Source organism: Acomys minous (genome assembly GCF_964271855.1).
Source record: "Acomys minous genome assembly, chromosome: 7".
Classification (NCBI taxonomy): Eukaryota; Metazoa; Chordata; class Mammalia; order Rodentia; family Muridae; genus Acomys; species Acomys minous.
The window spans coordinates 50109006-50136272 of record NC_140488.1 but is presented as its reverse complement, the minus strand read 5'-3'; the positions used below and the strand labels follow the sequence as shown (position 1 = coordinate 50136272).

The 27267-nt window shown below is 45.0% G+C and overlaps 2 protein-coding genes and 1 long non-coding RNA gene across 3 annotated transcripts in view; 1 reads left to right on the top strand and 2 right to left on the bottom strand.

Annotated features, from left to right (window-relative positions):
- Nucleotides 1–5552: 5552 nt before the first annotated feature.
- TIMM8A (translocase of inner mitochondrial membrane 8A) lies at nt 5553–9435 on the bottom strand. Its single transcript, XM_084788476.1, has 2 exons — nt 9212–9435; nt 5553–6558 (listed from the first exon to the last, which is right to left on the bottom strand). The coding sequence occupies exons 1-2, from the start codon at nt 9341–9343 to the stop codon at nt 6397–6399; spliced, it is 294 nt and encodes a 97-aa protein (XP_084644602.1). The 5' UTR covers nt 9344–9435; the 3' UTR covers nt 5553–6396.
- Nucleotides 9436–9441: 6 nt separating this feature from the next.
- Nucleotides 9442–27267, top strand: LOC311601102. The gene is made up of 4 exons (XR_014780461.1): nt 9442–9501; nt 12987–13181; nt 13652–13711; nt 26454–27267. It is a non-coding gene; the product is annotated as an uncharacterized lncRNA (long non-coding RNA).
- Nucleotides 10302–27267, bottom strand: part of BTK (Bruton tyrosine kinase) — a 45187-nt gene continuing 28221 nt past the window's right edge. The window contains exons 8-19 of the mRNA XM_084788458.1: nt 26189–26376; nt 25751–25813; nt 24700–24754; nt 24373–24452; nt 24070–24197; nt 20614–20688; nt 19585–19756; nt 18847–19063; nt 16694–16758; nt 15190–15308; nt 14113–14270; nt 10302–10895 (exon numbers count right to left, since the gene is read on the bottom strand). Coding sequence (XP_084644584.1) covers nt 10824–10895; nt 14113–14270; nt 15190–15308; nt 16694–16758; nt 18847–19063; nt 19585–19756; nt 20614–20688; nt 24070–24197; nt 24373–24452; nt 24700–24754; nt 25751–25813; nt 26189–26376 — 1392 coding nt within the window. The 3' untranslated portion in view covers nt 10302–10823. The remainder of the gene's footprint in view (nt 10896–14112; nt 14271–15189; nt 15309–16693; nt 16759–18846; nt 19064–19584; nt 19757–20613; nt 20689–24069; nt 24198–24372; nt 24453–24699; nt 24755–25750; nt 25814–26188; nt 26377–27267) is intronic.

Sequence of the window (27267 nt, the reverse complement as noted above, 5' to 3'; positions counted from 1 at the left end):
AAGAGGAGCTGGAAAGATGGCTCAGTGGTTAAGAGCACTGTCTGCTCTTCCAGAGGTCCTCAGTTCAATTCCCAGCAACTACATGGTGGCTCACAAACATCTATAATGTGATCTGACGCCCTCTTCTGGTGTGCTGGTGTACATGCATATCAAACACTCATATACATAAAATAAATAAATAAAATCTTTTTTAAAAAAGAAGTAAAAGAGTAATTGGATTCCTTTATCACAGGAGTCATCTTTTGGGTCCTAAGTGTAGTAGTCAGTTCTGCTTTACATGTCCTTAGGGGAACCTTCCTATGGCTAGAGTAACTAACCTAACCCCTTTGAATATCTTTTTTTTTTTTAACTTTTTATTGGATCTTTGTGAATTTCACATCATGGACCCTACTCATCTCTCCCTCCCCCTAACCTTCCTTCGTCCTTACAACCATCCCCCAAAAAGAAGAAAAGAACTCTTTGTGGAAACTGTTGTGTGTCAGAGCATGTCCCACAGTATACCTTATTGTCCACACATTTTTGCTTGCGAATGCTCATTGCAATGACTCATTGGTCTGGTACTTTATCAGTCCTGGCACCTCACTGGAACATCTCCCAGATGCCCTGTCATGGAAATCCTGTAGATTTGTATCCAAAAGACCAGCCATTTCATGTACTCCAGTGGGGTAGATGTTGGGATAGGGCAATTCAACACTCTGGATCTCTGGGCTTGAGAGGTATCTGAGCTGGTCAACCTGTTGGTTCCTCCATTCTCAAATCCCCAGAGCCAGCTCATCAACACCCCCAGAAATAGGGCCAGATCTACTGTGCTGGCCAGGCAAGGTGCAGGGTCCTCTGACCTGAGTGTTACAGCTGGTGAGGAACAGGGCCAGTTATCCCATTTGTGTGACCCCAGGACCAGCTCGCCATCCTGCCATAAGTGGTGAGGGATGAGGGAGGGGAAGAGGGCATCTCTCACTTTTCTGCACCACTGCCCAGCAGACAAGTGGCCAGGCCATCTCTTCTGTGTTCATGCCCTTGGGCCAGCTCATCAGCACGCCCACACACACACACACACACACATGCAACGTGAGCTCTACTGTGCTGCCTAGGTGAGGTGCAGGGCCTGTTCTCCTGAGTACTGCAGCAGGTGAGGGGCAGGGACAGCTTTCGTGCTCTCATGACGCCGGGACCAAGTCTCTCACTTGCTGTAGATGGCAAGAGGCGAGGGTAGGGGAGGGCATCGCTTCCTTGCCCACACCACTGCAAGGCAGAAAATTTACGAGTTCAGCTCTCCCACATCCACACCCTCCGGCCAGCTCACCCGAGTCCCCCACATGCAGAGCCAGCTCTTACTGGGCTGTCCAGATGACGTCCAAGGCCTGCTGTCCTGCTTTCATGACCCCACCAAGGCCAACTTTCCTGCCCACTGCCTGTGCCAAGGACAAGCCACCACACAGCAAACAAAAGGCAGGGACTGCTCTCCCACACTCACATCCTTGGGGCCCGCTTACCCACAGCCCCCACATCCAGGGCCACCTCTACTGTGCTGCCCAGGTGAGGGACAGTGCCAGCTCTCCTACTCTCATAACCCCGTTGGGCCAGCTCTCCTACCCACCACTGGTGGCAAAGACAAAAGGGAGGGGCAGGGAATCTCTCTCTTGTTGACACCACCTCACCCCAGAGAGGCAGCAAGCGCTGTCTCTCCTACACTCATACTCTCGGGCTGGCTCACCTGCAACCCTCACATCCAGGACCAGCTCTACTTTGCTGCCCAGGTGAGGTGCAGGGCCTGCTCTCCTGCTCTGTGAACCTCAGGGCCAGCTCTCCTGCCTGCTGTAGGTGGCAAGGGGTGAATGTAGGGGGCATCTCTCCCTTGGCCATGTCACCTCAGGGCAGACAAGTGGCAGAGCCAGCTCTCCCATGCTCATGCCCTCGGGTCAGTTGGCCCACCACACCCCTGCCACAAGGGTCAGCTCTACTGTGCTGCCAACCCGAGGTGCAGGGCAGGGCCTGCTCTCCCGAGTGCTGTAGCTGGTAAAAGACAGGGCCAGCTCTCCTGCTTTCATGACCCCATGGGCCAGATCCCCCACCTGCCACAGGTGGTGAGGTGAAAGGAGGAGGAGGGTATCTCTCCCTTGTCTGTGCCATAACACAGGTAGGGCCAGCTCTCCCAAACCCCTGGAGGCTGATTCACCCACAACTCCAGCAATGTGTGGGGCTGGCTCTCCCAAGCACTACAGCTGGCTAAGGGCAAGGTCAGTTCTCTTGCTCTCATGGCCTCCAGGGTCAGCTCTCCCATGAAGCATCAGGCAGAAGGTGGGGCCAGTTTTGCACAGCCTTCAGACATCAACCTGACTCAGGGAGGGAGCACAGACCAGGGAAGTCTGCCTGGCCTTTGGTGGTAACAGACCCCTGCTGCTGCAGAGCCATAGCAGCACAGGCCAAGACCCCACCCTTCACACCAGGCTGTTCTGCAGTCTCCAGCTCTGCCTCTCTTCGTTGTGTGCACATCCTTCTGTTTCTTTCTCTTCCATTTCTCTACCACTTGCTTGCTCTCTTCTTTATGGCACCATAGTTTCTGAGTGTTTGGGGCCATCTCAGGAGTGCTATGCCCTGCTTGTGCATTATGACACCGGACAGGGGTCGTCTTGGGCATGGTCTTCTCCCCAGGCCTGCAAGGCACCAGACTGGTGGTCATCTCAGGTAGCTCTGTCTAGCTTCCATGGCACTTGTCTGGTGCTCATCTTGGCCTTGCTCCTCTCCCAAGCCACCTGAGCGGCCCCTTGTGAGGGTTGTCTATCTTGGGCTAACTCTCAGGGTCTCAGGGCCCAGTTGGGGTACATCTAACCTCCAGCTTGCTCCTCCTCCTCCTGGGAGCCTAGTTGGCACCAGAATGGTAACTCTGCCACCTACTGATCCACAGGAGACACAGCGACTTCACCTGCAAGCCTCTAGGGGCAGGCCTATGAACATTATTTGCTCTTTAGAGGGCCCACTTTGTTAGCTGTCAAAAAGCACCTTGAGTGCACCTGCTATGTAGGAAAGCTAATTATGAGTGTTCGTATGCTGTTCTTTTCCTACCTCAAGCAATAGCAACCTATGATCTTAGGCATTTTATTGGCACTATCTATGGTTTCCTTTTCTTATTTTTAGCTTCCCTTTTTTTCCCCCTATGCCTTTGGAGACATTCCTTTTAGTTCCTATCTGCTACCTTTTGATAATATAGCAATGTTTATTACTCTAATAAAATACCTGAAACACACTAACTTTGTAAAGAATTGAGATGTATCTGGAGATTTGAAATCTGAGTGTTCAAAAAATACAACACTGGCTATGGCAAGGGCACCCCTTTAAAACTGTCACTTCATGGCAGGTGGCAAAAGTGGGAGCATGGGTCCGGTGAAGATAATTGCTTTACCAAACAAGAAGGCAAAGACTCTACTCAGTGGCCTGGCGAAAGTACCTTAACTTCACCAATGACTAATGACCTGCCCTCAGGTCCCATCTCTTTTTTTGTATGAGTGTCTTGTCTCCATGTATGTCTATGCACATGTGTGCCTAGTGCCCGGAGGGAGTGGGATCCCCTGGAACTGGAGTTATAAACAATTGTAAACCACCATGTGGATTCTGGGAACTGAGCCTCTGCCAGAGCAGCAAACGCTCTTAACCACTAAACCATCTCTCCAGCCTTATTTATTTATGTATTTTGGGGTTTATTTTTCAACACAGGGTTTCTGTGTAGCCCTGGCTGTCCTAGAATCACTCTGTGATTCTCGAACTCAGACATCTACCTGCCTCTGCCTTCCAGAATGCTGGGATTAAAAGCATGTGCCACCTTTTTTTTAAAAAAAATGAGAGGATGTTACCAGAAAGAAGTCCCTGTCTCTTAAAATGGCTTCCCTTTAACGCTTCGCTGGGGCAAGTTTTCAGTACATCAACCCACAGGGAACACATTCAACCATATCCAAACCATCCATTAAAGACAGGTGAATCTTATTAAAACCCATATGCCTACATAGACTGAAGCTGTACAACATAAGCCATTCCACCATTAGCCTTTGGTTCTATTATGTAACGACAAATATAAACTTGAAGTTTTAAGAGAACTGTGCCGGTGGATAACCCTTGGAATAACACCTCCTTCATCCAAGATTTGTCTGTGTGTGTGTGTGCTTGTGTGTGTGTTTCCATGGTGGTAAATGCCTTTAATTCCAGCACTTGGGAGGTAGAGGCCGCATCTCTTCATCTATGTAGCAAGTTCCAGGACAGCCAGGACAGAAACTGACTCACAATACAAAACTAGAAAAAAGGACTAAAACTAAAGAACGCCCTGTGCCGCTTAACGTTTTACCTTGACACATCAAAGGTATATGCCAGTTACTTACCTACCCTAAGTACTATTACACCAGGCAGCAAGCTATATGACATCACACATCTGCAAAAATCAAATGGCTTCCTATTAAGTCAGGTAAAAGCTGATAAGCTTTATATGGTCCTACACTCTTTAGTCATTTCTGTTCATCCTACAAGATCTTACTTTTCTAATCCCATGGAACCACCGTAGCTTCTACCACGAGGCATTCGGACCATTTCCTCTGCCAAACAATTCTTGACTCTCTTAAGTCTTGGCCACGAGGGTGCTTTCAAGTCTCAGCTATTTTTAGAAAGTAACAAAGCTCCACAAACATTTCCTAACACCGTTACTGAATTTTTTTCCAGATTCTTTTTCGATTTACTTTCATGTCCATGAAGACTTGCCTACACACACATATGTGTGTGACATGTGTGCCTATGGAAGACAGATGGTATTGGATCCCCTAGAACTAGAGCTAACCAAGATGGTTGTGAGCCGCCATACAAATGCTGGGAAATTAACCTGGGTTCTCTACAATAGCCAACTGAGCAATCTCTTTTGTCCCCTGTGCTGTTTCTTAATGGAATTTACTACATGGATATCTTTATGGCCTTCTTCCTGCCTCTCTTGGCTAGAACTAACCTCTTAGCCTTAGGGCTGGTTCTATTGAATCCCTGAGTCTAGGTTGGAAAAGGCACTTGTTTGCTGACATATATACTCATCACAATTTGCAAAACTATCCTTGTAGTGCCTATATAAAGAAACAGCAGAAGTGTGGATTTGTCCACTTTTATTTTTTTTAAAAGACTTACTTATTTATAATGTATATAGTGCTCTGCCTGCATGTGCACCTGCAGGCCAGAAAAGGGGATCAGATCACATTATAGATGGTTGTGAGCCACCATGTGATTGCTGGGAATTGAACTCAGGACCTCTGGAAGAACAGTCAGCACTCTTAACCACTGAGCCATCTTCAGCCTGCACTGTTCTTTTAAATCTACACTGTAGTGGGAGAATTTACAAATGAGAGGAATTCAACAAAAGCTCTTCTATCAGGGACCTAAAGTGTTAGCACAGAACAGTTTTTCCCTTCTCACCTCAAAGTATTTTCTTCCCACAAAAACTTCAGGGCTGTCTAGGACAGAAAGCACAGTTGCCTTGGAATGAGCCTACATAAAACCTGAGAAGCAGATAAAATTCCAAATAGAAAGCCTCACAGAGCTGAACTTGCGAGCTTTTATTTCAGAGACCAAAAGAATGCAGTTGCTGGAATTTATGAGTAACAGCAGGCATGCACCTCCACCTGAAACTGCTGTTAGTTTTTGACTGGCTTAAATCGTTAGCATTTCAGCACATCTGTGAATGTTTTCTATCCTGATATACAAAGTGAGTTAGCTTCTTCCTGTGGTTGTCTGGGAGTGTGACTAAAGCTCGTGATCTAGATTCCTGTATAAGGAAAGCCCTCTGGATTCTCAGGCTGCCTGCTCTACCTTGAGTCCATATTTTCTACTTGATATTTAAGTAAATCACAGTATAAGGGAGAGAGACAGCCTAACATGCTAGATTGCATGAACACACCGTAGAATTCAGCTCCGAAAGGCGAACTTGAACAAAAGCTCACAATAAAACAGTGCCAGGATAGTTCTCCACTGTTGCTTTTTCGGACACAAAGAACTCCCTAAAAAGTCAGAAATGAATCTATAATACAAATAGAGATTTACCGTATGTGGTCCCACTATCAAGTTATAGAAAGCATTTCCACTATCCAAATTATAGAAAGCAGTTAAGGGACCTTGAGAAAGCATAGTCCCGTGTACAGTAATACGCATCTCATAATCTGTTAATTATTTTCACAGGCTTAGCTTTACGAACACAACCAAATATGCATGACTCTCAACTTCCATACATTAAAAATTGGTCTTTGTTCATTCTCAGGTGACAAGATGTCCCAAGATGATAAAACAAACTGGGAGTCAATCCCACCCACAGCCATTTCTTCAACCATCCCATCAGCAGCTCTTCATTTCTTGAACTACTTTTCCAGAGAGGTAATGCTGAGATCAGTCAGAAAGGCTTTCTGAGAAGACAGGTTTGGACTTCTGGGTCTGCTCCAGTCGGTTCAAGATGAATTGGCTCGTATCAATGAAGCGCTCAACGCAGTTCACAAAACAGGCCTCAGCCCGACTGTCCAACTTTGGCCCAGGCTTATCCATGCACTTCTCCTGTTCAGAACAAGAACCAGAATCACAAAGGGAACTTTCAAATAAAGGTCTTTTGCTTATAGAAATAGTCCCACCTAAACTGTGTGATTTGTTAATACATTTAGACCAGTTTTCTCTTACCTCTGGCACCTAGTTTAAGATTGTGTTTCTATGTGTATGATGTAACTAGAAGACCACGAGGAAAGAAAGGAATTGAAGGAAGGCAAGAAATAAACGTGTTAAAAGAACACATTTTGGGCTGGAGAGGTGGCTCAGAGGATAAGAGCACTGGCTGCTCTTCCAGAGGTCCTGAGTTCAATTCCCAGCAACCACATGGTGGCTCACAACTATAATGAGATGTGGTGCCCCCTTCCGGCCTGCAGGCATTACATGCAAGCATAATAAATACATCTTTAGAAAAAAAGAGAGCAAAGCATAATAATTTAAAAAAGACCTTGTACATGATAAAGCCCATGACTTTTATGCTGATCTAAAAAAATTAATATAAAAATGTTCACATTTGGCATCTTACCAATCGTTAAGCAATAGGACACAGGCTTCCATTTTGCAACAAGGCAATGACACAGACACCATTATCAGTCCTCACTTTACAAGTGGAAAACCTGGCAGAGTTTGCTCAAAGTCAGGGAACCAGAAAATGGCACACACTGATATAACACAGTGAGAAAAGTAGCAAAAATTCAAGTGAAATAACCTTTTGGTGAGAGGTAGCACACACCTTTAATCCCAGCAGAGGCAGGTGGATCTGAGTTCAAGGCCAATCAGAGCTACACGGGGAAACCCTGTCTCAACTCCCACCACCAAAGGAAAACAAAAAACAAAACACCCAAAAACTTTTTTCTAGATTGGATTGTATCACTACATACAATGGTGCTGACATTAAACGCCTTTAAATGAACTGTGAAAGAAAATTATTAAAGGACAAAATCAGTTAGGTATCCTAAATAAAACCAATAAAATAAATCTATAAACCAACATTCTATAATCCTGTTTATTTATGATAGTTATCTGTCTGTCTTTTGAGACAAGACTTGGGCTGGATGACCTGAAAATTGCGATCCTTTTGTCTCTGTTTCCAAGTTCTGGGACTGTACCATCCTTACCAACACACGAAAGGCTCATGCGTCCCCTCAGGAGCGCTGAAAATTTGATGTTTTCTTTTAAAAGGTCCTGTAGTTCAGATTTTTACAAATTGCTTTGACAATTTCACACCTGTATATAATATAATTCGATCATATTTGCCATTACTGTCTCACCCCCTCTACTTCCCAACAATTCCTCACCCTACTGTATATCCTTTATTATCCACTGAATTCTAATCTGAGTTGCTTGCATGAGCATAGGTATAGGGGTCTTTTACTGGAGCATGCACAACTTACTAGTGGCTATAGCATTGAGAAAACTAAATCCCTCTCTTAGCTCATTCTTTTCTTGTTTGTAGCCCTGGCTGTCCTGGAACCCACTCTGCAAACCAGGCTGGCCTCGAACTGCCTCCCTTTCTCTGCTAGGACAAAAAGTGTATGGCACCACTCAATAAGTCTTTAACAGTCCCTAACCACACCCACTTCCCAAGTGCATAAAATGAATCAAAGACTTTTTTAAGTAGCAGGATCTATCTTATCTTGGTGGTAAAACAAGATCCCACGAGTCAGGAGGCAGAGGCAGGAGGAGCTCGAAGTTCCAGGCCAGCCAGAACGTACAGAGAGTACTTGAAAGGTGGAGGAGGCCGGAAAACCAGGAGTTCAAGGTCACTTTTTGCTATTGTCAGTTGTCCATTCAGAGTAAGGCCAGCCTGGAATACAGGAAACCTTGCTTTAAAAAAAAAAAAAACTCTGATCCAAGGCAAACCAGAATTAATGGAACATTTTTAAAGAGCACAGCTCAGTAACATAAGTTTACAGGAAAAGGACCAGGTAAATCAATGCCTGCACACAGTCTGAAGCTTTTAGAATGCATTTCTTTCAAACCTCTCTGCTTTATACACGAGTTTTAAAGTCTCTGCTATTCCAAAGACTATTATCCTTGGCCTCTGAAGTTTTTGTCACAGGAGGGCACTGTGCTGCCCTTGGCAACCACAACACCTTGATCTCAGCTACAAACGCCTTCTGCCCCTCTGCCAAAGTCCCCTCATTGAGCAGACTCAATTTCTCAACCTTCAAACCTTAATGGCTTGGTATTACACAACTCACCGTGACAGCAAATACATGTGCATGTTAGGAGAGATTATGCCACTTTTATACTTAATGAAAAAGCCGCTTGTCAGGAGGGTTCTAACTGAGCAAAGTAAGTCCCGAGGAGTCCAGAAATTAACAGTCATGGACTCCCTAGGATTCCAGTTCTCTAAAATCCCAGGACTGCGGATTCCAGGCAGTCTTACTGTTGAACACTAAGCAGTGTCCAGCACTAAGCAGCTTCAACCTCAGGTACCTCTGGGTGCTGGGTGGGACAGCGGTGTAAGCCTGTGGCTCCAAATCCTTTGCACCTCCGGTCTCCCTGAGAAGTCACCGTGGTCCCTCCCGGCTCGGCCTAAGGAATCCAAGAACCCAGAGTGCGGGCAAGACCACTCACTCTGGAATCCCTGACATCCTAGCAAGTCCCGTGGGGGCAAGGACACGGGCAAAGTAGCCACTGTGTCCTGTTCCGAGCTCCTCACCCAGCAAAGTTCCGTCATCTGATGCACCAGCTGCTGAAAGCGCTGTTTCTGCGTCTCCACCTCGATGAAATGCTGCAGCTGAGGGTCCACGGCGCCCAAACCCGTGCCCGAAGAGGCGGCGGAGGAATCCATCCCGGCGCGACCACGCGGGCCGAAGGGTGCACACAACCTACTCGCCGACCTTCACGTGTCTGGGTGACGGAACCGGAACTACAACCTCCCCCCCCCCGCCCGCCTCCCCGCCCCCGCCTCGGGGAACGCCCCCTGTGAGCTCACTGCGACTGCGCGAGGTAAGCGTCCGGCCGGCACCGCGAGCCCCTCCCTTCAAGCGACAGCGTTCCACTGTCCGTACTGGCAGGAGCAGTCACAACCCCGCGGTAGCGCCCTGCCAGTTGTTTGAAATGCCCTCACGCTGCCGGAGCGAAAATACAAAAAGAAAAGAGTAGCGGAAAGGAAAAGAGGAAGTTACTTCACATCACATGATCCAGTGAAAGGCGGGCCCTTCCACTCCGCCCCGCCCACTTCCAAATTGGCCCGCGCTTTTTTAGCTGGGGCTTTACACCAAGGCAGAATTCTTCTGAGAGGTAGCCAGCTTTCCTGGGCCCTGGGATCCACTCAGTTCTTTGAATTTTCCTTGAGATGTAGTTTAATGAGGCTCTGGCTGAGTTTATTTCTAATTTTTAGATTTATTCAAATGATAGTATATGTCTACTGTGTGCCAAGCACTGTGGAAGATTTGTTGAATTCGTGTAGAATTCGAAGACACACTTTATGTTTTAAAATGTATTTACTTATTTATTGGTTTTTCGAGACAGGCTTTCTCTGTGTAGCCTTAGCTGTCCTGGACTCACTTGGTAGACCAGGGTGGCCTCGAACTCCCAGAGATCCACCTGCCTGTGCCTCCCGAGTGCTGGGATTAAAGGCGGAAGGCACACTTTACACAAGAGAAAGATTAGTGAAATGTGAGTTCTGTAGAGTTTCAGATTAGCAATACGCCAAACAATGACACAAGCTTTTCTGCAATTCTCAGACAGAATATAAAAAAATCTTGAGTTGCTAAGGTGAAAAACACAGAAGGACTTTACAGAGCTTCAGGCGGCTGCATGATTTTAAATTAAAACAGGAGATACCTTTACTCTTTCCAGTAATTTTATTGTATTAAAACAACCCCTCCCATTTTATTGGCACCATTCCAGGCTGTCCTGCCTCCCCTCCCGCCCAAAAAAACCTCTTAACACTTAACCAATAACTTGAAATATGAAAAATATGGGGCAGTATGCTTAACACAACTAGTGGGGCTATTTACATCTTTCCCTTCCCCCAAATGTTTCCATCCCAAATTCAGTCTGTTACCAGTCTTGAAGTTATGGGTAATACAGGGCACAGAAAGCCCTTGGCCTTTTTTTTTTCCGGAAGCATTATGCCGGGGAATGAAAGAAGAAAGGCATGCCTAGATGTGCAGAAGCATTCCTAGATGCACCAGGGGCCTTTATGTATTCTGTAGGAGCCTGGAAGGCTGCAGAGCCTGGGAGCCTGGGAGCTCCTCAGGAAAAGTGGAATTAGGGCTTGTAGGAGAGAGGAAGGAGTAAATCCACGAAGCTTCTCAGCCAGCTCAGGATTCTTCATCCATGACATCTAGAATGTTACTCAAGAGAATTTTGAAACTAGGGCGTTCATCTGCCTTCTAAAACCAAAGAAAATGGACAGTGTTACAATGTAGAATCCAGAAGCCACAGGGAACCCAGTAGTAGATCACAAAGTATTAATGCTTATTAAGTGTATACTAAGTGCCTAGCAGTCTATCTTCATCATAACACACACACACACACACACACACACACACACACACACACACACACAGAAGAGAAATGAAATAGCAGGTCTCCGTAAAGTCCTTCTGTGTTTTTCACCTTAGCAACTCAAGATTTTTTTTTTTATTCTGCCTGCACATTGGTCTGTGTGAAGGTGTCACATCCCCTGGAACTGGAGTTACGGACAGTTGTGAACTGCCATGAGGGTGAACCCAGGACTTCTGGAAGCACAGCCAGTTCTCTTAACCACTGAGCCATTGCCCCAGTCCATAACGCTAACAACTTTTGCCTTTACTTCTCCCTTGCATCTCTTTCCAGAAACCGAGCAAGGACTTTTTAATCTCCATTTTCACCTGGCTATTCTACAAATGATTCTAGGCTTACTCTTTTGTAGACCAGACTGCCCTTGAACTCTGAGAGATCCTCTTGCCTCTTCTGGGAGTAAAAGCATGGGCCCCCAACTGCCCAGCACAGCTCAAATTATTTGTGTGATAAGAACAAATTTCAAATTAAGCTGATGGGCTGATTAAAGCTGAAGATAAGTTCATTGCAAATGTATACACATGCCGGGCGGTAGTGACGCAGGCCTTTAATCCCAGCACTTGAGAGGCAGAGGCAGGCGGATCATTGTGGGTTCGAGGCCAGCCTGGTCTACAAAGTGAGTCTAGGATAGTCAAGGCTACACAGAGAAACCCTGTCTCAAAAAACAAAACAAACAAGCAAATGTATACACACTATCTCATTATTTCAGACCTTGAAATGAGGATGACTATCAAGTGTGATTAACTGGTTGGCAGAACAGACCTGTAAGCAGGGATAATGTTTAGCTAGGTTCCAAATGCACTTTCTGCCTTTACAAAGCTAAATGAACTAAGGACTTTGCAAAGCCACAGACTGTTAGCCTAGACTGGACCCCTCAGCAGCCAGGGCTTTTGTTAGTCTAACTTTAAGATTATGACTCTTTTGGAGATCCAGTCAGATTAAGGCTCTTTTGGCGAGCTCTTGAACTAAGTCATTTTTGGTTTGTTCTTTTTGTTTTGAGACAGGGTCTCTCTATATAGCCCTGGCTGTCCTGGCTGTCCTAGACTCGCTTTGTAGACCAGGCTGGCCTCGAGCCCACAGAGAAATGCATGCTTCTGCCTTGCAAGTAGTGAGATTAAAGGCATGTGTTACCATGCCTGGCTGAGATTTGGTATTTTTTATAAAGAAAATTTGTTTCAGTTTTTTTGTTGTTTGTTTTGAGATAGGATGTCACTCTATATCCCAGGTTACCCTGGAATACAATATGTAGCCCAGGCTAGCCTAAAACTCATGACAAACCCTCTGGCCCCAGATTCCGGAGTGTTGGGACTACATAGGCCAAGTTATCTCTGATGCATTTGATAGTTCAGGAACTATTCATGACAGAATGACCTCAATCTGTCAGAACTGAGGGGTCATCAATTTCACAGTATTCAATTGGTTTTCAAAACTAGACACATATCAGGAGCTCTTGGGAACTTGAAAGGATTTCTGTGTTCCATAGATGTACGTATCCAGACTCTCTGGGAAAGAAGCCCAGTAATTTATATTTTTTGTAATTCCTTCCCGGCACTTGGGAGGCAGAGGCAGGTGGATCACTGTGAGTTCAAAGCCTGGTCTACAAACAGTCTAGGACAGCCAGGGCTATGTTGAGAGATTCTGTTTCAATGCAAAACCTAAAAATTATCCTTAGGAGGACATGTAATGCATGCCTGTGACTCCAGCCAGAAAAACCCTGTCTCAAAAAAAAATTTAATTTAAAAATTAAAATTCCTTAGGAGGCTGAGCATGGTGGCACAAGCCTTTAATCCTCACACTTGGGAGGCAGAGACTGGTAGTTCAATGTTGACCTGGTCTATAAAGTATGTTCCAGGACTGCCGGGGCTATGCTGAAAGGCTCTGTTTTGTTTTGTTTTGTTTTTAAAGCTAAAATATGTTCTTAGGAATAGGACATGTAATGCATGCCTGTGACTCCAGCCAGCACTTGGGAGATAAGATCCAGAAGTTGAAAGTCAACGTTAGCTACATAATGAGTTTGAGGCCAGCCTGACAATTGGAGACCAAGCCTCAAACATCTGTAACCACACATCTGGCTTATGTAGTCCTGGGGACCAAAGCATGGCTTCATTTGTACTTAGGTAAGTACTCTACCAATTGAGCCACATTCCGCAGCCCCAGCAAAGCAGTTTTAGAATAGTGAAACATGATCATTATCTTCAAAATAGTACAACTGCACCTCCTCAAAATCTATAATAAAAATAAAAAATTTTAAAACCCGCAACAAGCTAGAGAGATGACACAGGTATTTAGAGCACTGATTGCTCTTCCAGCAGACCCAGGTTTGATTCCCAGCACCCACATGGTGTCTCACAACTGTCTGTAACTCCAGTTCCAGGGGATCTGATGCCTTCTTCTGGCCTCCATGGGCATCAGGCATGAGTGCCCTGCACAGATATACATACAAGCAAAACACTCATACACAAAATAATAAAATAATTTTAAAATATTTGAGAAGAAAATCCAAAAACCAAAGCAGACAAACAAAGACTATTTTAGGTCCCTTTTAGGTTACATGTTTTTTGTTTTTTGTTTTTTACATCTCGTTTAGCAACCTCAACGAGAAAAGGTTGGCAGCTAGTGAAATAAAAGAAGGGTCAAACACTCCTAGGTGAGTCCCAGACTTTTTTGTTTGTTGGTTTGCATTGGGTTTTGTTTGTTTGCTTGCTTGCTTGCTTGTTTGCTCGCTTGGTTGTTTTGGGATCAAAGGTGTGTGTCACCACCTCTTAACTTTGTAACATCCGTTCCCTTAAATGAGTAACTTTGGTCCCATAAACTCCCCTACTATTAAAGCTGAAACCAGTATTAGGATCTGCTAATGATACTCTATTGAGGATTAGGGTGGGCATAGAAAGGCCATCAGAGGACTGGGGTGCAAGCTAGAGTGAGAAAGCATGTGCAGCTCTAAGTCTATGCCCAGCTGACATGTGACCGTGGAGCCTGGGGACTGGCCAGCTAAGTGTGAAATTAAGTTCAAGGGAATAATTTAAGAGGGTCCACTACAGCACTTACCTCATGCCAGCAGCTGTACATGATGGTATATACCCTCTCTGATGCCAGATGAGGCCTGTATAGACGTAAGCCTTGAGCAATGTGTTCTGCTGTCTCACTGTTAGTAAATCTCTCATATGGCATTTTCCCCAGGGAGTAAATTTCCCACATTAAAACCCCTAGAAGGTAAAAAAAAAAAAAGAAAGAAAGAAAAAAGAGAAGTGTATTCAGTCTTTTTCCAAAACTTGGAGCCATATCCTTTTGGATGAACCTCCAAGATTAGAATAAGCTGAGTTCTCCCTCTGTGAATTTTGCATTTTGTCCAGAATTCGGCCATAGCCCTGGCTGCGCTGCTGACTATCAGGGTTGCCCTATGCTAGACCATTAGTCACTCTAGAAGAGAAACTGTGTCTTGTTCGCTTTGGTAGCTTCAGGGTCTGGCAGAATGCCTAGTACATAATCAGTATGCAGAAGCTGTTGAATAATGAGCAGTTTGTTTCCCAGGATATATTGGAATTCTAGGAAGACAGAGCTACTGTCCAGCTAGCTGCGTTTGTCCTTGGATACGCTTGTGGTTCTGGGCACAGAAACACGCAAGGATCAAATGGATGATAACAGGAATGCAAGTTTAAACTCTCCCACTATGTTCTTCTTTCAGCTCTTTAATCTATATTCTCTCTTCACCTTTACCTCCATCCATCCCCACACTGTGTGTGTGTGTGTGTGTGTGTGTGTGTGTGTGTGTGTGTGTGTACACACACTCGAGCACTTGCAGCATACCATACCGTGAAGGTCAGACACCAACCCCGGGGATTGATCCTTATCTTCTAACCTCATTTGAGACGAGGTCCCCCTTGCTGTTTCTTCTTGTACATTCTACATGCTAGCTGGCCCATGAGCTACTTGGGCTTCTCCAGTCTCTGCCTCCTATCTGCATAGGGTAGGGGCATAGTGGGATTACAAGTGCCTGTATTCTCTACTGCTTCCTGCGTTTAGGTGGGTGCTGAGGATTGAACTCAGGTTGTCAAGCTTGCATGAGAAGCAGTTTACCCACAGAGCCATCTCTCTACCCTAATCTGTATGTTCTTATCTACTTACCAAAAGCCCAAATGTCAGATTTGCTGCTGAACTTGCTATACATTAGCACTTCTGGTGGAGACCACCGGACTGGAAATTTGGAGCCTACAGAACTGGTATATTCATCATCCAGGACATACCTGCAAGGGATTCAAGACTTGTTGCCATTAAGATTTAGACAGCTTGATATGTGCCTGGGACTTCTCAACACACCCGTGGAGGCCGCACAGATTCATAGTTACATTCTTTCTCAAAAGTCTCTGCTGGCCAGCCAATGCCTTTTGCAAATGTTACTTTTAACAAAAACTCTGTTGTCCTTTCTTTCTCTTTATAAAAGTATTTATTTGCCTTCTGTGTTGCTGAGCCAAGATCTTTGCACATGCTAGACTAGCACACTACTAGTGATATACACCTTCTAGTCCTTTTTTTGTACTTTAATAAACACTGTAGACAGTGTCTCAGTAAACTGCATAAATTGGCCTTGAGTTGTCAATCATGAGACTTCTTGAGCCTCCCGAGTAGCTGGGATTACAAGCCTGTGCCAACAGGCTCAGTTCCCATCTGGACTTCTAATTTAGCTTTCCTGATTGATAATATGATTACAACGATAATAAACAGGGGGGAAGCCTAATAAGGACTCCTTTTCTCTTCTCTACTCTACGTTTTCCTTTCCCTGAATTTTTTTCTTCCCCTTTTCTTTCATTCTGAAGTAGCCAGTAAGGGTTAGAGCAAGAAAAGAGCAATGAAGGAAAGTCAGCAGCTTAAGAAAGCTAAGGTATTGGGGAAATAGGATAAAGATGAGAAAGGGAAGGAAGGGTGCAGAGGGAAAAAAAAGGAAAGGAGAACAGGGATACAACAATAAAGGAAAGGATGAAGCTGGGGTGGTGGCTCATGCCTGGAGTCCCAGGACTCCAGCGCTTGAGTCAAGAACCTAAGGCAAGATAATGGTGGAGGATTGCTGTGAGTTTCAGACCGGCCTGGGCTACACAGTGAATTCCGGACCAGCCTAGGCTACCAAGTGAGTTCCAGACTGGGCTAAAGGGAGGCTTTGTCTAAAAAAATAAAAAGATAAGAAATATAAGGAAAAATGAAAGGAGTGACCTAAATAATTCAGAATAAGAGACAAAGCATTCAGATGTTAGAAGACACTATACTGAGAACAGAAAGGCCAGGCACTGTTCTACATAGTGAACTCCAGGATAGCCAGGGCTACATAAAGAGACCCTGTCTGAAAAAACAAAAAACAAAAACAAAAACAAAAACAAAACAAAACAAAACACAAAGAACAGAAAAAAAAAGAAAACAAAGAGATTAACAATTATAGTGTGCCCTTGTTTAATCTGTGCTGTTTTCACATTTAAATTGGATGATAAAAATCAGATGCAGTGACCATGCCTGTAATCCCAACAGTGGAGAGGCTTAAGCAAGGCAGAAGACTCATGAGTTTAGCACCAACATGGCCCACATACCATAACCCCTTTGCCAAAATAAATAACAAATAGAAAGATGAAAAAGGTACACTCACCTAGACAAGCCAAAGTCAGATACTTTCACAACTCCTTGATCATTTACCAAACAGTTTCGAGCTGCCTACAACACAACAGATACCTTGAGACTGTATCCTTGGCCTTAGATTAGAAATGTAAAGCTTCTGCTACTGGGAAGATGCATGGTCTTCAGCTAAAAGCATCTTCCACCTAATAACTATTATTTGATGCTACTGAAGACCGTGTGTGTGTGTGTGTGTGTGTGTGTGTGTGTGTGTGTGTAAGCCAGAAGTTGATGTCAAGTGTCTTCCTTAATTATTCTCTACTTTATTCCTTGAGACAGAGTCACTGAGCCTAGAGCTAGGCTGGGCAATGAGCTCTAGGGATCTGCCTGTCTCTCTCCCCAGTGCCCTAGTGCTGGGATTACAGATGCATGCTGCTATTCCTGGCTTTTGTATGGGTGCTGGGCATTTGAACTTGGGTTTGTTTGGCTTTTTCTCTTCTGTAGGCATGTTACCAGCAAAGCCATCTCCCTTGCTCTTAGTTATTTTGTAAGGGGCAGGGGCTTATTCTGTACTCCAGGCTGACGGAGAACTCTCTATGTAGCTCAGGCTGTCCTCAAACTCGTGGGAATCTTCCTGTTTCAGTCTCAAAAGGGCTGAGATTATGAGGCATACTTATGATTCTGAGAAACTTTGCCACATTCCCTTCACATGGAGAGCAATCTGCTAAGCGGTCCTAAGATAAAGCACGCAGAGCAATTTCATTCCTGTGGAGAACTCCAGTCCACTGAACTGCTAAGAGAATTCAGAAGAAACGCTGGGCAAGTGTGTGTTGTTTTCTGCCTGTTGGGCAGGGAGAATAGGGCAATTTGAGTCTTCCTCTGGCTGAAAGAAACAGAAGCGCAAACTGAGGCCTCCAGGAGCTGAGCAGGCAAGGAAACAGTGAAGTGGGGGTGGGTGGAGACTGCAGAAAGTGGGCCACACAAACCCAGCATGAAGCGGAGAGCTGCGCCCCAGCTCCAGGAGACTATTAGCATGGGCAGTGGGATTTGGGGTCTTGTCTTCTCAGCTAGTTTAGACTTTTCAGAGAATCTGGAAAGTAAAGTTGTTTTTTTTTTAAATATAAAATATTCCTCTTTATGGATTTGTTAACTAGGGAGAGGTACTGGTAGTGCACGCCTTTAATCCCAGCCCTTAGAAGGCAAAGGCAGGAATATCTCTGTAGGTTCAAGGCCAGCCTTGCATACAAAGCAAGTTCCAGGACAGCCAGGACTTTACACAAGGATTTGTTAACCATACTAAAACACTTTTTAAGTCACAAGAGGACTGGAGATGTGGTCAGTCGGTAGAACGCTTGACTAGCATGTACAAAGCTCTAGGTTCAGTTCCCAGCACTGCTTAAACAAGAGGTGGGGGTGTACTCCTATAATCCTAGCACTTGGGAGTGGAGAGAGAGGGATCAGAAGTCCAAAGCCAACCTAGGCTACATGAAACCCTGTCTCAAAATGAAATAAAATAGAGAAAAAAAAAAGAACGAAAAAGTAGATCAAAATGTATCCATGAGTCGTGTTTGTGAATCTGATGTAACCAAATAGTGGCCTTGTACCAGGAACAGTCCCACTGGGAAACAAAGGAGTTTTCTTCTGCTCAAGATATAGAATGGGCCTTTAATTCTAGCATTTGAGAGGTAGAGCCAGGTATATCTCTGTGAGTTCCAGGCCAGCCTGGTCTACAGAGTGAGCTACAGACAGCCAGGGCCATTACACAGAGAAACCCTGTTTCAGGGAAAAAATGATTTAGAATGGGTACTGTTCCCTTATAGGTGGGAAGGACTCGGGGCAAGTGGCAAGCTTGCTGGAATTGAGTCTGGAGACAACTACTGGCCTCAACACTGGGGCAGATACATACTTTGTTTTGCTTTTTGAGACAGGGTTTCTCTGTGTAGTCTTGGCTGTTCTGGACTTGCTTTATAGACCAGGGTGACCTCGAACTCACAAAGATCTGCCTGCCCCTGCCTCCTGAGTGCTGGGATTACAGGTGTGTACCACCACACCAGGCCAGCGGACACATGCTTAATCTGTACTGTTTTCTAGAGAAAAGCTCAATGCTGGCACTTGCAAGCCTCCTCAACAGCATATGCTGTATCTTCCAATGCTCATCCCACCCCTTGGATCCTTCTGAGAGCTCACCAGGTCTCGGTGAAGGAACTGCTTCGACTCCAAGTACTCCATCGCTTCACAGACATCTTTGCACATCTCCAGCAGCTGCTGAGTCTGGAAGCGGTGCCGCATCTCCCTCAAGTAGTTCAAGAGGCAGCCATTAGCCATGTATTCAGTGATGATGAAGATGGGGCGCTGTTTGGTGCAGACTCCATACAACTGCACAAGCTTCTCGTGGGAAAGATTCCTACAAGAGAGAGAAGGAGGTAGTCCTCCTATCTTGCCCCTGCAGACTAGTCATAAAGGGGCAGGGGAGGGAAGGGACTGGCCTAGCATGGACTATCCAATAAGATACCATAATAGCAAGGTCATTTTTTCCTTCCCATCAGAAACCCCAAAAGCACCTCAGATGTGGGGGCAGGCAGGGATTTGGAGCCTACTCAAATGACCAAGGAACAAGCCCAAGCTTAGGGGAACGAAAAGTAGAACTAGAATCATCTTTTCTTTTACGAGTCTAATATTGTACATATACCCCTCAACGCTGCTAAGAGGGGCCATATACATGCCAAACACTATTCTCTACCAGTATTGAAGTCAGAGAAATGATTACCTTAGCAGTTCTGTAAGGTGACCCACCAAAGGCTAACCCTCAGACCCCATCCCATGTTCCTCTCACTGTAAGTCACCTTAGACCACAGTGTGCTGTCCTTGAAGCTCCTAGACTCCTTCTACAACTGGAGTGAGAGTTGAATTGAGGCTGTAACTCACATCATGACTTTGGCTTCTTCAATGAATTCATCCTCCGACATGGAGCCTTCTCTGATCATCTTGATGGCCACGTCATATTGGCCCCTCCATTTCCCATATTTCACTACCCCGAATTGTCCAGTTCCCAGCTCCTTCAAGAAGGTCAGGTCCTTTGGATCAATTTCCCATGATCCTACCAACAAAGTCTTGTTGTGATTCTTTGATGGGGCATACACATAGAATGACTACAATAAATAAGAGTCCCCGCTAGGGAGTAAGTAGGAAGCACAGGAAAGGGGATAGTCTCAGGAGTACTGATCCACCTTTCTTTGCTCAGGTAAATCTCAGGAGGAAAGGATGACTGGTAGGAGAAATCTGAAAATTTTAGGTACAAAGCTGGCCAAAAGGCAAGGAGACAGACCAAACAAGCTTCCGAAATCCAGTTATGATTTGGTTAATAATGGCAGTTAATAAACTCATAAATGATGTTAAAATTTTTTTTTCATTTTTCAAGACAGGATTTCTCTGTGTAGCCTTGGCTGTCCTGGATTCGCTTTGTAGACCAGGCCAGCCTTAGCCTCCCGAGTGCTGGGATTACAGGCATGCGCCACCACACTGATAATGTTGAAACACTTTAACATGATATACAGGGCTTGTGAGATGGCTCTGTAGGTAAAGGTGCTTGCCACTAAGTTTGAAGACCAGCATTAGAACCCCTGAACCCACACATTGGAAGGAGATGGAAGGAGAGAATCAACTGGCTATCATTTGGCCTACACGTGTGTGCTAATGCATGTGTGTGCACAGGCACAAATAAATAAATGTAAACATTTAAACCATCAACGATAACTCCTTTTAAGAATCTGTTTTTGCAGTCCCAGAAAGAACCACTAGAGGGAGACAGTTGTTAAATATCTTGGTTCCCTCTACCCCTTCCTAAAGACAGCTGGCACAGAACAGTATAATTTAAGACCATCCTATAAGGTAAGGTCTACTGAGGCAATTCTTATAACTGCTAGTCCACCCAATTCCAAGGAAATAAGCAGTTACCATAGCCCAGGCCTGCAGTAGAAGGTGCGTTTTTGTTTTGTTTAGACACAGGATATTTCAGCCTGGATATGAGTCCTGAAACAGAGAAGTCACCGTGTCAGCATCAGCGATGGGATTCCATGCAGATCCGTATCATCAGAAAGTCTCACAGTTGTAGTATGAGTTTGTCTTTCTGGCTTTTCGAGACAGGGTCCCTCTGTGTAGCCTTGGCTGTCCTGGAACTCTCTCTGTAGGCCAAGCTGGCCTCGAACTCGCAGAGATCCACCTGCCTCTGCCTCCAGAGTGTTGGGATTAAAGGCATGCGCCACCACGCCCAGTTTTGTATGAATCTTTCTAATTCATCTTGAATGCCAAAAAAACAACAACAACAACAAAAAAAAAAAAAAACTCCACCAACCCACAGAGTTTTCCGTAGGTTTCTCCCCTCACCAAAATTTTTGAGGAAAAAAGAAGGTAAGTGTAGACCTTTGTCTGTAGGTGGAGGACACGCCCTCTCCCAGTAAACTTAGAGCTCAGAAACAGACTTCAGGCCAAAAGGTGTCCAAAACTGGCTCTTTAAAGAAACACATATTAAGGTTGCCCTGGATCGATCTCAGAGGCAAGCTCTAGGAGATGGTCTGACTCCTGCATACCCTTGGCTTAAAACCCAGGGGTCCCAGGATAGGGCACTCTGTGTCTCTCTTTTGTTCTAGCTCTCTGTCTTTGTCTCTCTTTTATCTTTAAGTTGGTTAGAACTTTAGTGAATTAAAAACCTAGCTCTTCAAAACTCTCTTGGCTGTTTTTATTTTGCCCAAGCGAGCTTGGTTCTCTGGTCTTTTCTTAAGTCTGAGGCTCCCTTTCCCCATCCCCCATTCCCATCCCCCACCTCACCCCACCCCCTGCTGTAAGGGACAAGGACTCCCTGCTAAGTGTGCCTCCATTCTGTGCTCCCTCAAGCTAGGAGATCTGACTGGAAAGCTCCCTCCCTCCTTCCATGTGACAGGTTCTGGAGACGGAGCCTTCCTCAGCTAGCCTCCTGAAGGCTGAGGGAAACTCTGTCTAGGCTGAAGAAAACTCTGCAACCAGATTCTCAGCCCAGCCTCCTCAAGAAAGAACCCACAGGAAGGAAGGAAGGAAGGAAGGAAGGAAGGAAGGAAGGAAGGGAGGGAGGGAGGGAGGGAGGGAGGAAGATTATAATTGAAATATATTCCCTATTGTTGGATACGATGGTGGTTCACACCCATAATTTCCTCAGTCTGGAGACTGAGGCAGGAGCATTGCTGTGATTTTGAGGCCAGCCTGGGCTACAAAGAAAAATAGCAAGATCTTATTCCAAAAGAAAATAAAATCAGAAACAAAATGTGAAAATGAAGAAAAATAGAAAGTAGTATCCCCTTAGTGAGTATATCCACATGTCCCAGCCTGGGCTTCCGTCACATCCTCCTTTCTCAGCGAAGCATTCCCAAGTGTTCATGCCTCACTAATCTCCTGGCTTTCACGTCTTAGTCTGTGGACACTTACAACTCTGTTCTGCTGTTGTCTAAAGTGTTCTTTCAGGCCAAGGATCGTGACTCAGATATTTGTTCTCTTTGAGAACTGAACGAATTGCAAGAATACATGGTGGGAACATGAATAGTTGCTAGGGAACACTATCTGATTCATTAGTCACTCATCCCTTCATTATCTTCCCTTAGCACCAAGTAAGTAATCCGTCCTGGAGCTGGAGGACTGGCTCAGTGATTAAGAGCACATGTTGTTCCTGTAGAGGACCTGAGTTCAGTTCCCAGCCACACACATAACTACAGTTCCAGGGACTCCAATGTCTCTGGCCTCCACAGGCTCCTCCCCCCAAATACACCCAATTTAAAATAATAAAAACATATGTGAAGAAGAAGGAGAAAGAGTCTTGCCAGTCCTGTAATCCTAACTCAGGAAGCTGAAGCAGGAGAGTCATGAGTTCAAGGGTAGCCTGGGCTACAGAGTAAGTTCAGTGCCAGCCTGAATAACGTAGTGAGAGCCTATGCACTTACAAAAAGTAAACTGAGCCCTACCTCACCTGGACAGCACAGTAGAGCTGGCCATGGTGGTGGGGGTGGGGGAGATCCAGCCCCTAGGGAATGAAAGCAGGAGAGCTGGCCCTTCCCTTGTCTGCCTGCATGAAGTGGGAGAGCTGGCCCTAGTGGTGCAGGCCCAGGAGAGCGGGTGGGCTGACAAACTCAGCTTCCACATAGGCCCATATCCAGGGCTCTGAATTGGCCCACTCCAACAACCACCCCATCTATGAACTGCTGGAGCTTGTGAAGAGGCCGGTCCTGTAGTTCCAAAACTGCAGGATCTCCATTACACAGGGTAACAACAGGATATGTGAGAGGAGTCCTGGTGAGAATCCAGTGTTGATAGTGTAGCAGAAGCCAGAGGCCTCGAACCAGACCAATGACTCACTGCAATGAACATATGCAAGTAAAGATGTGGGGACAAAAGGGTGTGCTGGGGGACACACTGCGTGCAGCTTCCATGGTGACATTTTTTTGTTTGTTTATTTTTTATTTTGTTTTATTTTTATTTCTATTTTTGTTTTTGTTTTCTTTTGGGAACAAGGTTGCAAGGGTGGAAGGTGGATGTGAAGGCATCGGGAGATGAGTGGGATTGTAGTACATGAGGTGAAATTCACAAATAATCAATTAAAAAGTTTTTTGTTTTTTTGAGACAGGGTTTCTCTGTGTAGCCTTGGATGTCCTCCACTCACTCTGTAGACCAAGCTGGTGTCAAACAAACAGTGATCCTCCTGCCTCTGCCTCCCGAGTGCTGGGATCAAAGGCCTGAACCACCATACCTGGCAATAATTTTTTTTTATTAAGAAAGAAAAAGTAAAGCCAGATGTCAGAGTTCAAGACCAACCAGCCTGATCTACAAAGCAAATTTCAGGATAGCCAGGGCTCCACAGAGAAGCTATTTTTTTGCTTGCTTCGTTTTGATTTTTCGAGACAGGGTTTCTCTATATAACCTTGGCTGTCCTGGAACTCACTCTGTAGACAAGGCTCTGTCACTGCCTCCCAAGGGCTGGGTTTAAAGGCGTATGCCACCACTGCCCTGGCTGGAGAACCTTTGTTTAAAAAAAAAAAACACACACACACACACACAAAACAAAACAAAACCCCAAAACAAACAAACAAAAAACCCAAAAGTAAAACCAAACAGGGTTGAGAAAATTGCTTTGGGGTAGGACAGTTGCCTACAAATGCTGGGTTTGAATCCCTAGCATTACATATTTTTTAAGTCAATTCCTATTGGATGTGAGGTGTGATTACATCGTGACTTGAATCCTATCCCAGCATCACTAGTTAGTTATTCACTTCACGAGTAACCTCCACTGCCCTGTGTAGTCACACACTAACTATACTTGCTCTCAGCACTTTGCCTTGAATTGCTTCTCTGCACCTTTGTAGGCCTTCCTTCTCCCCCGGCTTGGGTACTCACCTGCAGAGTTATGTTGGTGGTAGTTGATGAGCTCAGGGATGGTGCTGAAAAGGTGTTTCTCAGCCAGGTAGTACTGGCTCTGTGGTGTGGAACACACAACATAATGGCGGATCACCCCTTGAGGGTCCCTGAGGAAATGGTATTCAGTCAGTAACTTGAGAACAAGAAACCGGAGGACCCGGAGAGTGAGGTAGGATGAGGTTTAAGTTGAAGGCTGAGGAAGTGAGAGAGACAAACCACAAGGGAGTGTTGGGAGGCCACCCTTGGCCTTTGTCCCCATGGCATTGGAACAGCAACACTTACCCTGAAGATTTGGCAAACACAGACACAGTGTATTTTCCAGCTTTGCTGGAGTCTCTGACAATGAAACCTCCTTCTTTTCCCTGAGACAACAACAACAACAACAACAACAAAAATAGTTTGCTGTAAGAGAAAATGGTATTTGTATTTGCATCCTACCTGGACAGACACGGGAGAGAGGAAATAGAATACCCCTGATTTTCCTCTAGAGGTCTATGTTGAAGATGCCACCATTTTACTTTTAGTGCATCTAAAGGTTGAACTGGGAGCCAGTTTGGGCTTTTGCTTACTATACACAAAAAATGCCTTTTGCTTGTGGCCTCTACTCACCTCTTGCTTTAGCAGTTGTTCAGCTTGACTTCGAGTCATGTGCTTGGAGTACCACCTATGAAGAGAGTGCACTTGATTGGCTTCTAGGCTACGCCCAAGGATATTAGAAGTTAGAGCCTCCTCCAGGGCTCACTGGTACTATGATCCCATCATTTCATTCAAACTGCTATCAAGGATCTATCAATCATCCATGCAGCGCACTCTAGTCCTTTCAAAGCCCAAGTTGGCATGGATACAGAAAGTAGAGGACCGACAAGGAGGAGGATTTATTTAGGGACTGGCTCACTCAAGGACAATCTACTTCAATGATGAGTGAAGAAAGGACACTGGTTCAATTTTGGTGGGTTTTTGCTTTTAAATGTCTCCTGTGAGAGTTTCAGTTCTTTGAGCATGATGCTTTTGAATTTGGGAATCAGAAAACCTCTCCAGCACTCATAAGTATAGGGATTTGGAAGTGGGCATGCTAACAAGACACTAACTTGGCATGGTGGCATCATTTGACTGAATTGCTACTAATTTTGATATCTATCTTGAAATAAACAAAGCTTATTTTTAATTAATTATTTATTTATTATTTATTATTATTATTTTATTATTTTTTGGTTTTTCGAGACAGGGTTTCTCTGTGTAACAGCCCTGGCTGTCCTAGACTCCCTTTGTAGACCAGGCTGGCCTTGAACTCACAGCAATCCATTTGCCTCTGCCTCATAAGCATTGGGATTAAAGGCATGCACTACCATGCCCGGCTAACAAAGCTTGTTAAAAAAAAAATATATATATATATATATATATATATATATATATATTTTTTTAAAGGCAGGCTATTGTGGCATATGCCTTTAATCCCAACACTCAGAAAGCACAAGCAGTCAGATTGCTGTGAGTTCTTCACCATTCTGGCCTACAGAGCAAGTTCCAGGCCAGCCAAGACTACACAGAGAAACCCTGTCTCAAAACACAAACCAAAAAAGGGGGGGGGATTTTTAAAAAAGTATATACTGTACTTTGTTTCCCCTGGAAGTTTGTGTACTTAGAACATAAACATACTCACTCATACATCTCTATGGAGTCCTCTGCTTCAGTGACATAGTTACTAGGGATGTAGCCCTCCTGCCTGTAGAGGAGACAATATGATTATGCAGTGCGTCCTTGCCCTCAGGTTGACAGACTCCTGTACCCACTTCCCTGAGCTCAAATAGACATATAAATACATCCCTTAAAGAAGACTGTTTCTGATGCATAATTAAGCCCGAAAAGTGGAGTTTCTCAACTTTGGCGTTGCATGCGTGTGCATCACCACAGATGTTCTTAGAGGTGACAGATGGATAGAGACCTGTACACTGGGAAATACTTAAAGGGAGAGTGTTCTCATTGTGTCCTGAGGAGAACAATCCCCGATCCAGACACAGAGCAGGAGACTCGTGTGGCAGCAGGTTGTGGGCAGGTGGAGTGGGCAGGCAATGGCTCAGAAGGGGCTCTACGCACTCACCCATTTTTATCTCGTGCTCGCCACCATGGTAGGTTGCTCTCCTCCAGGATAAAATACTCCTCGCCCTTTCGCAATTGTAAGTCGTTTGCATTCATTGGCATATAGTCATAAAGGGCCACAACCTTTTTCAGCTCACTTGTAGAGACCGGCGCTGCTGTGGGCTCAGGGGGGAGTGGTTTTTTCAAGATCTGTGTAGTTAGGAGAAAAAAGCAGAAAGGGGCCAGTCATCAAGCATTCTCCTCTCTTCTTTCTTTCTTTCTTCCAGCTCTGTGGTTTGCCGAAGAAAGAAACCATTCTAACTCACATCAGGCATATTAAACATTTTAGTCAATGTTCATTCCACAACCACTTAAGCTTCATGAAGGTGCGCCCAACTTGGTACACATGAAGACCACCTGGGGAGTGTTTCGACACTCTTATCTTCAGAAAGATAAGTTATTTTATCTTATAAATATGGTTAAATGTCCTGCTCTCAGGTTGACATATTCCCGTATCCACTTCCCTGAGCTCAAATAGAGATATAACTATATCTCTTAAAGAAGACTGTGTCTCTGGTGCATAATTAAGCCAAAGAGTTTCTCAACTTTGGCGTTTCATGCATGCACATCAGCACAGATGTTCTGAGAGGTGACAGATGCTGCATGGAGGGCTGGACACTGGGAAATGCTTGAAGGGACCCTGTCTCAAAAGTAAGTGATTACATTAAATAGTTGCCAAGAGCTACCTGATAGGAAGTCTAAGTAGATTTTTGCTGTTGTTGTTTGACTCAGGGTTTTTCAAGGTTTTTCTGTGTAGCTATGGTTATCCTGAAACTTGCTTTATAGATTAAACCAGGCTGGCCTCAAACTCAGAGATGGCTTGTCTCTGCCTCCCAAAGGTGTGCACCACCACCCATTTACTTGTTTGAGACAAGGTCTCTGGCTGTCCTGGAATTCACTCTGTAGACCAGGCTGGCCTCAAACTCACAGAGATCCACCTGCCTCTGCCTCTGCCTCATAAGTGCTGTGATTAAAGGCATGTGCCACCATGCCCAGTGACAACAAATTTTTATTTAATCCACAGCTGTATGTAATTTTCCT

Bases quoted from the DNA above. Each gene is read 5' to 3' on its own strand.
- TIMM8A (XM_084788476.1), bottom strand. From the start codon at position 9,343: ATGGATTCCTCCGCCGCCTCTTCGGGCACGGGTTTGGGCGCCGTGGAC. The intron at 6,559-9,211 runs GTGAGGAGCTCG...TGTTCTGAACAG, and splicing joins AGATGACGGAACTTTGCTGG to GAGAAGTGCATGGATAAGCC.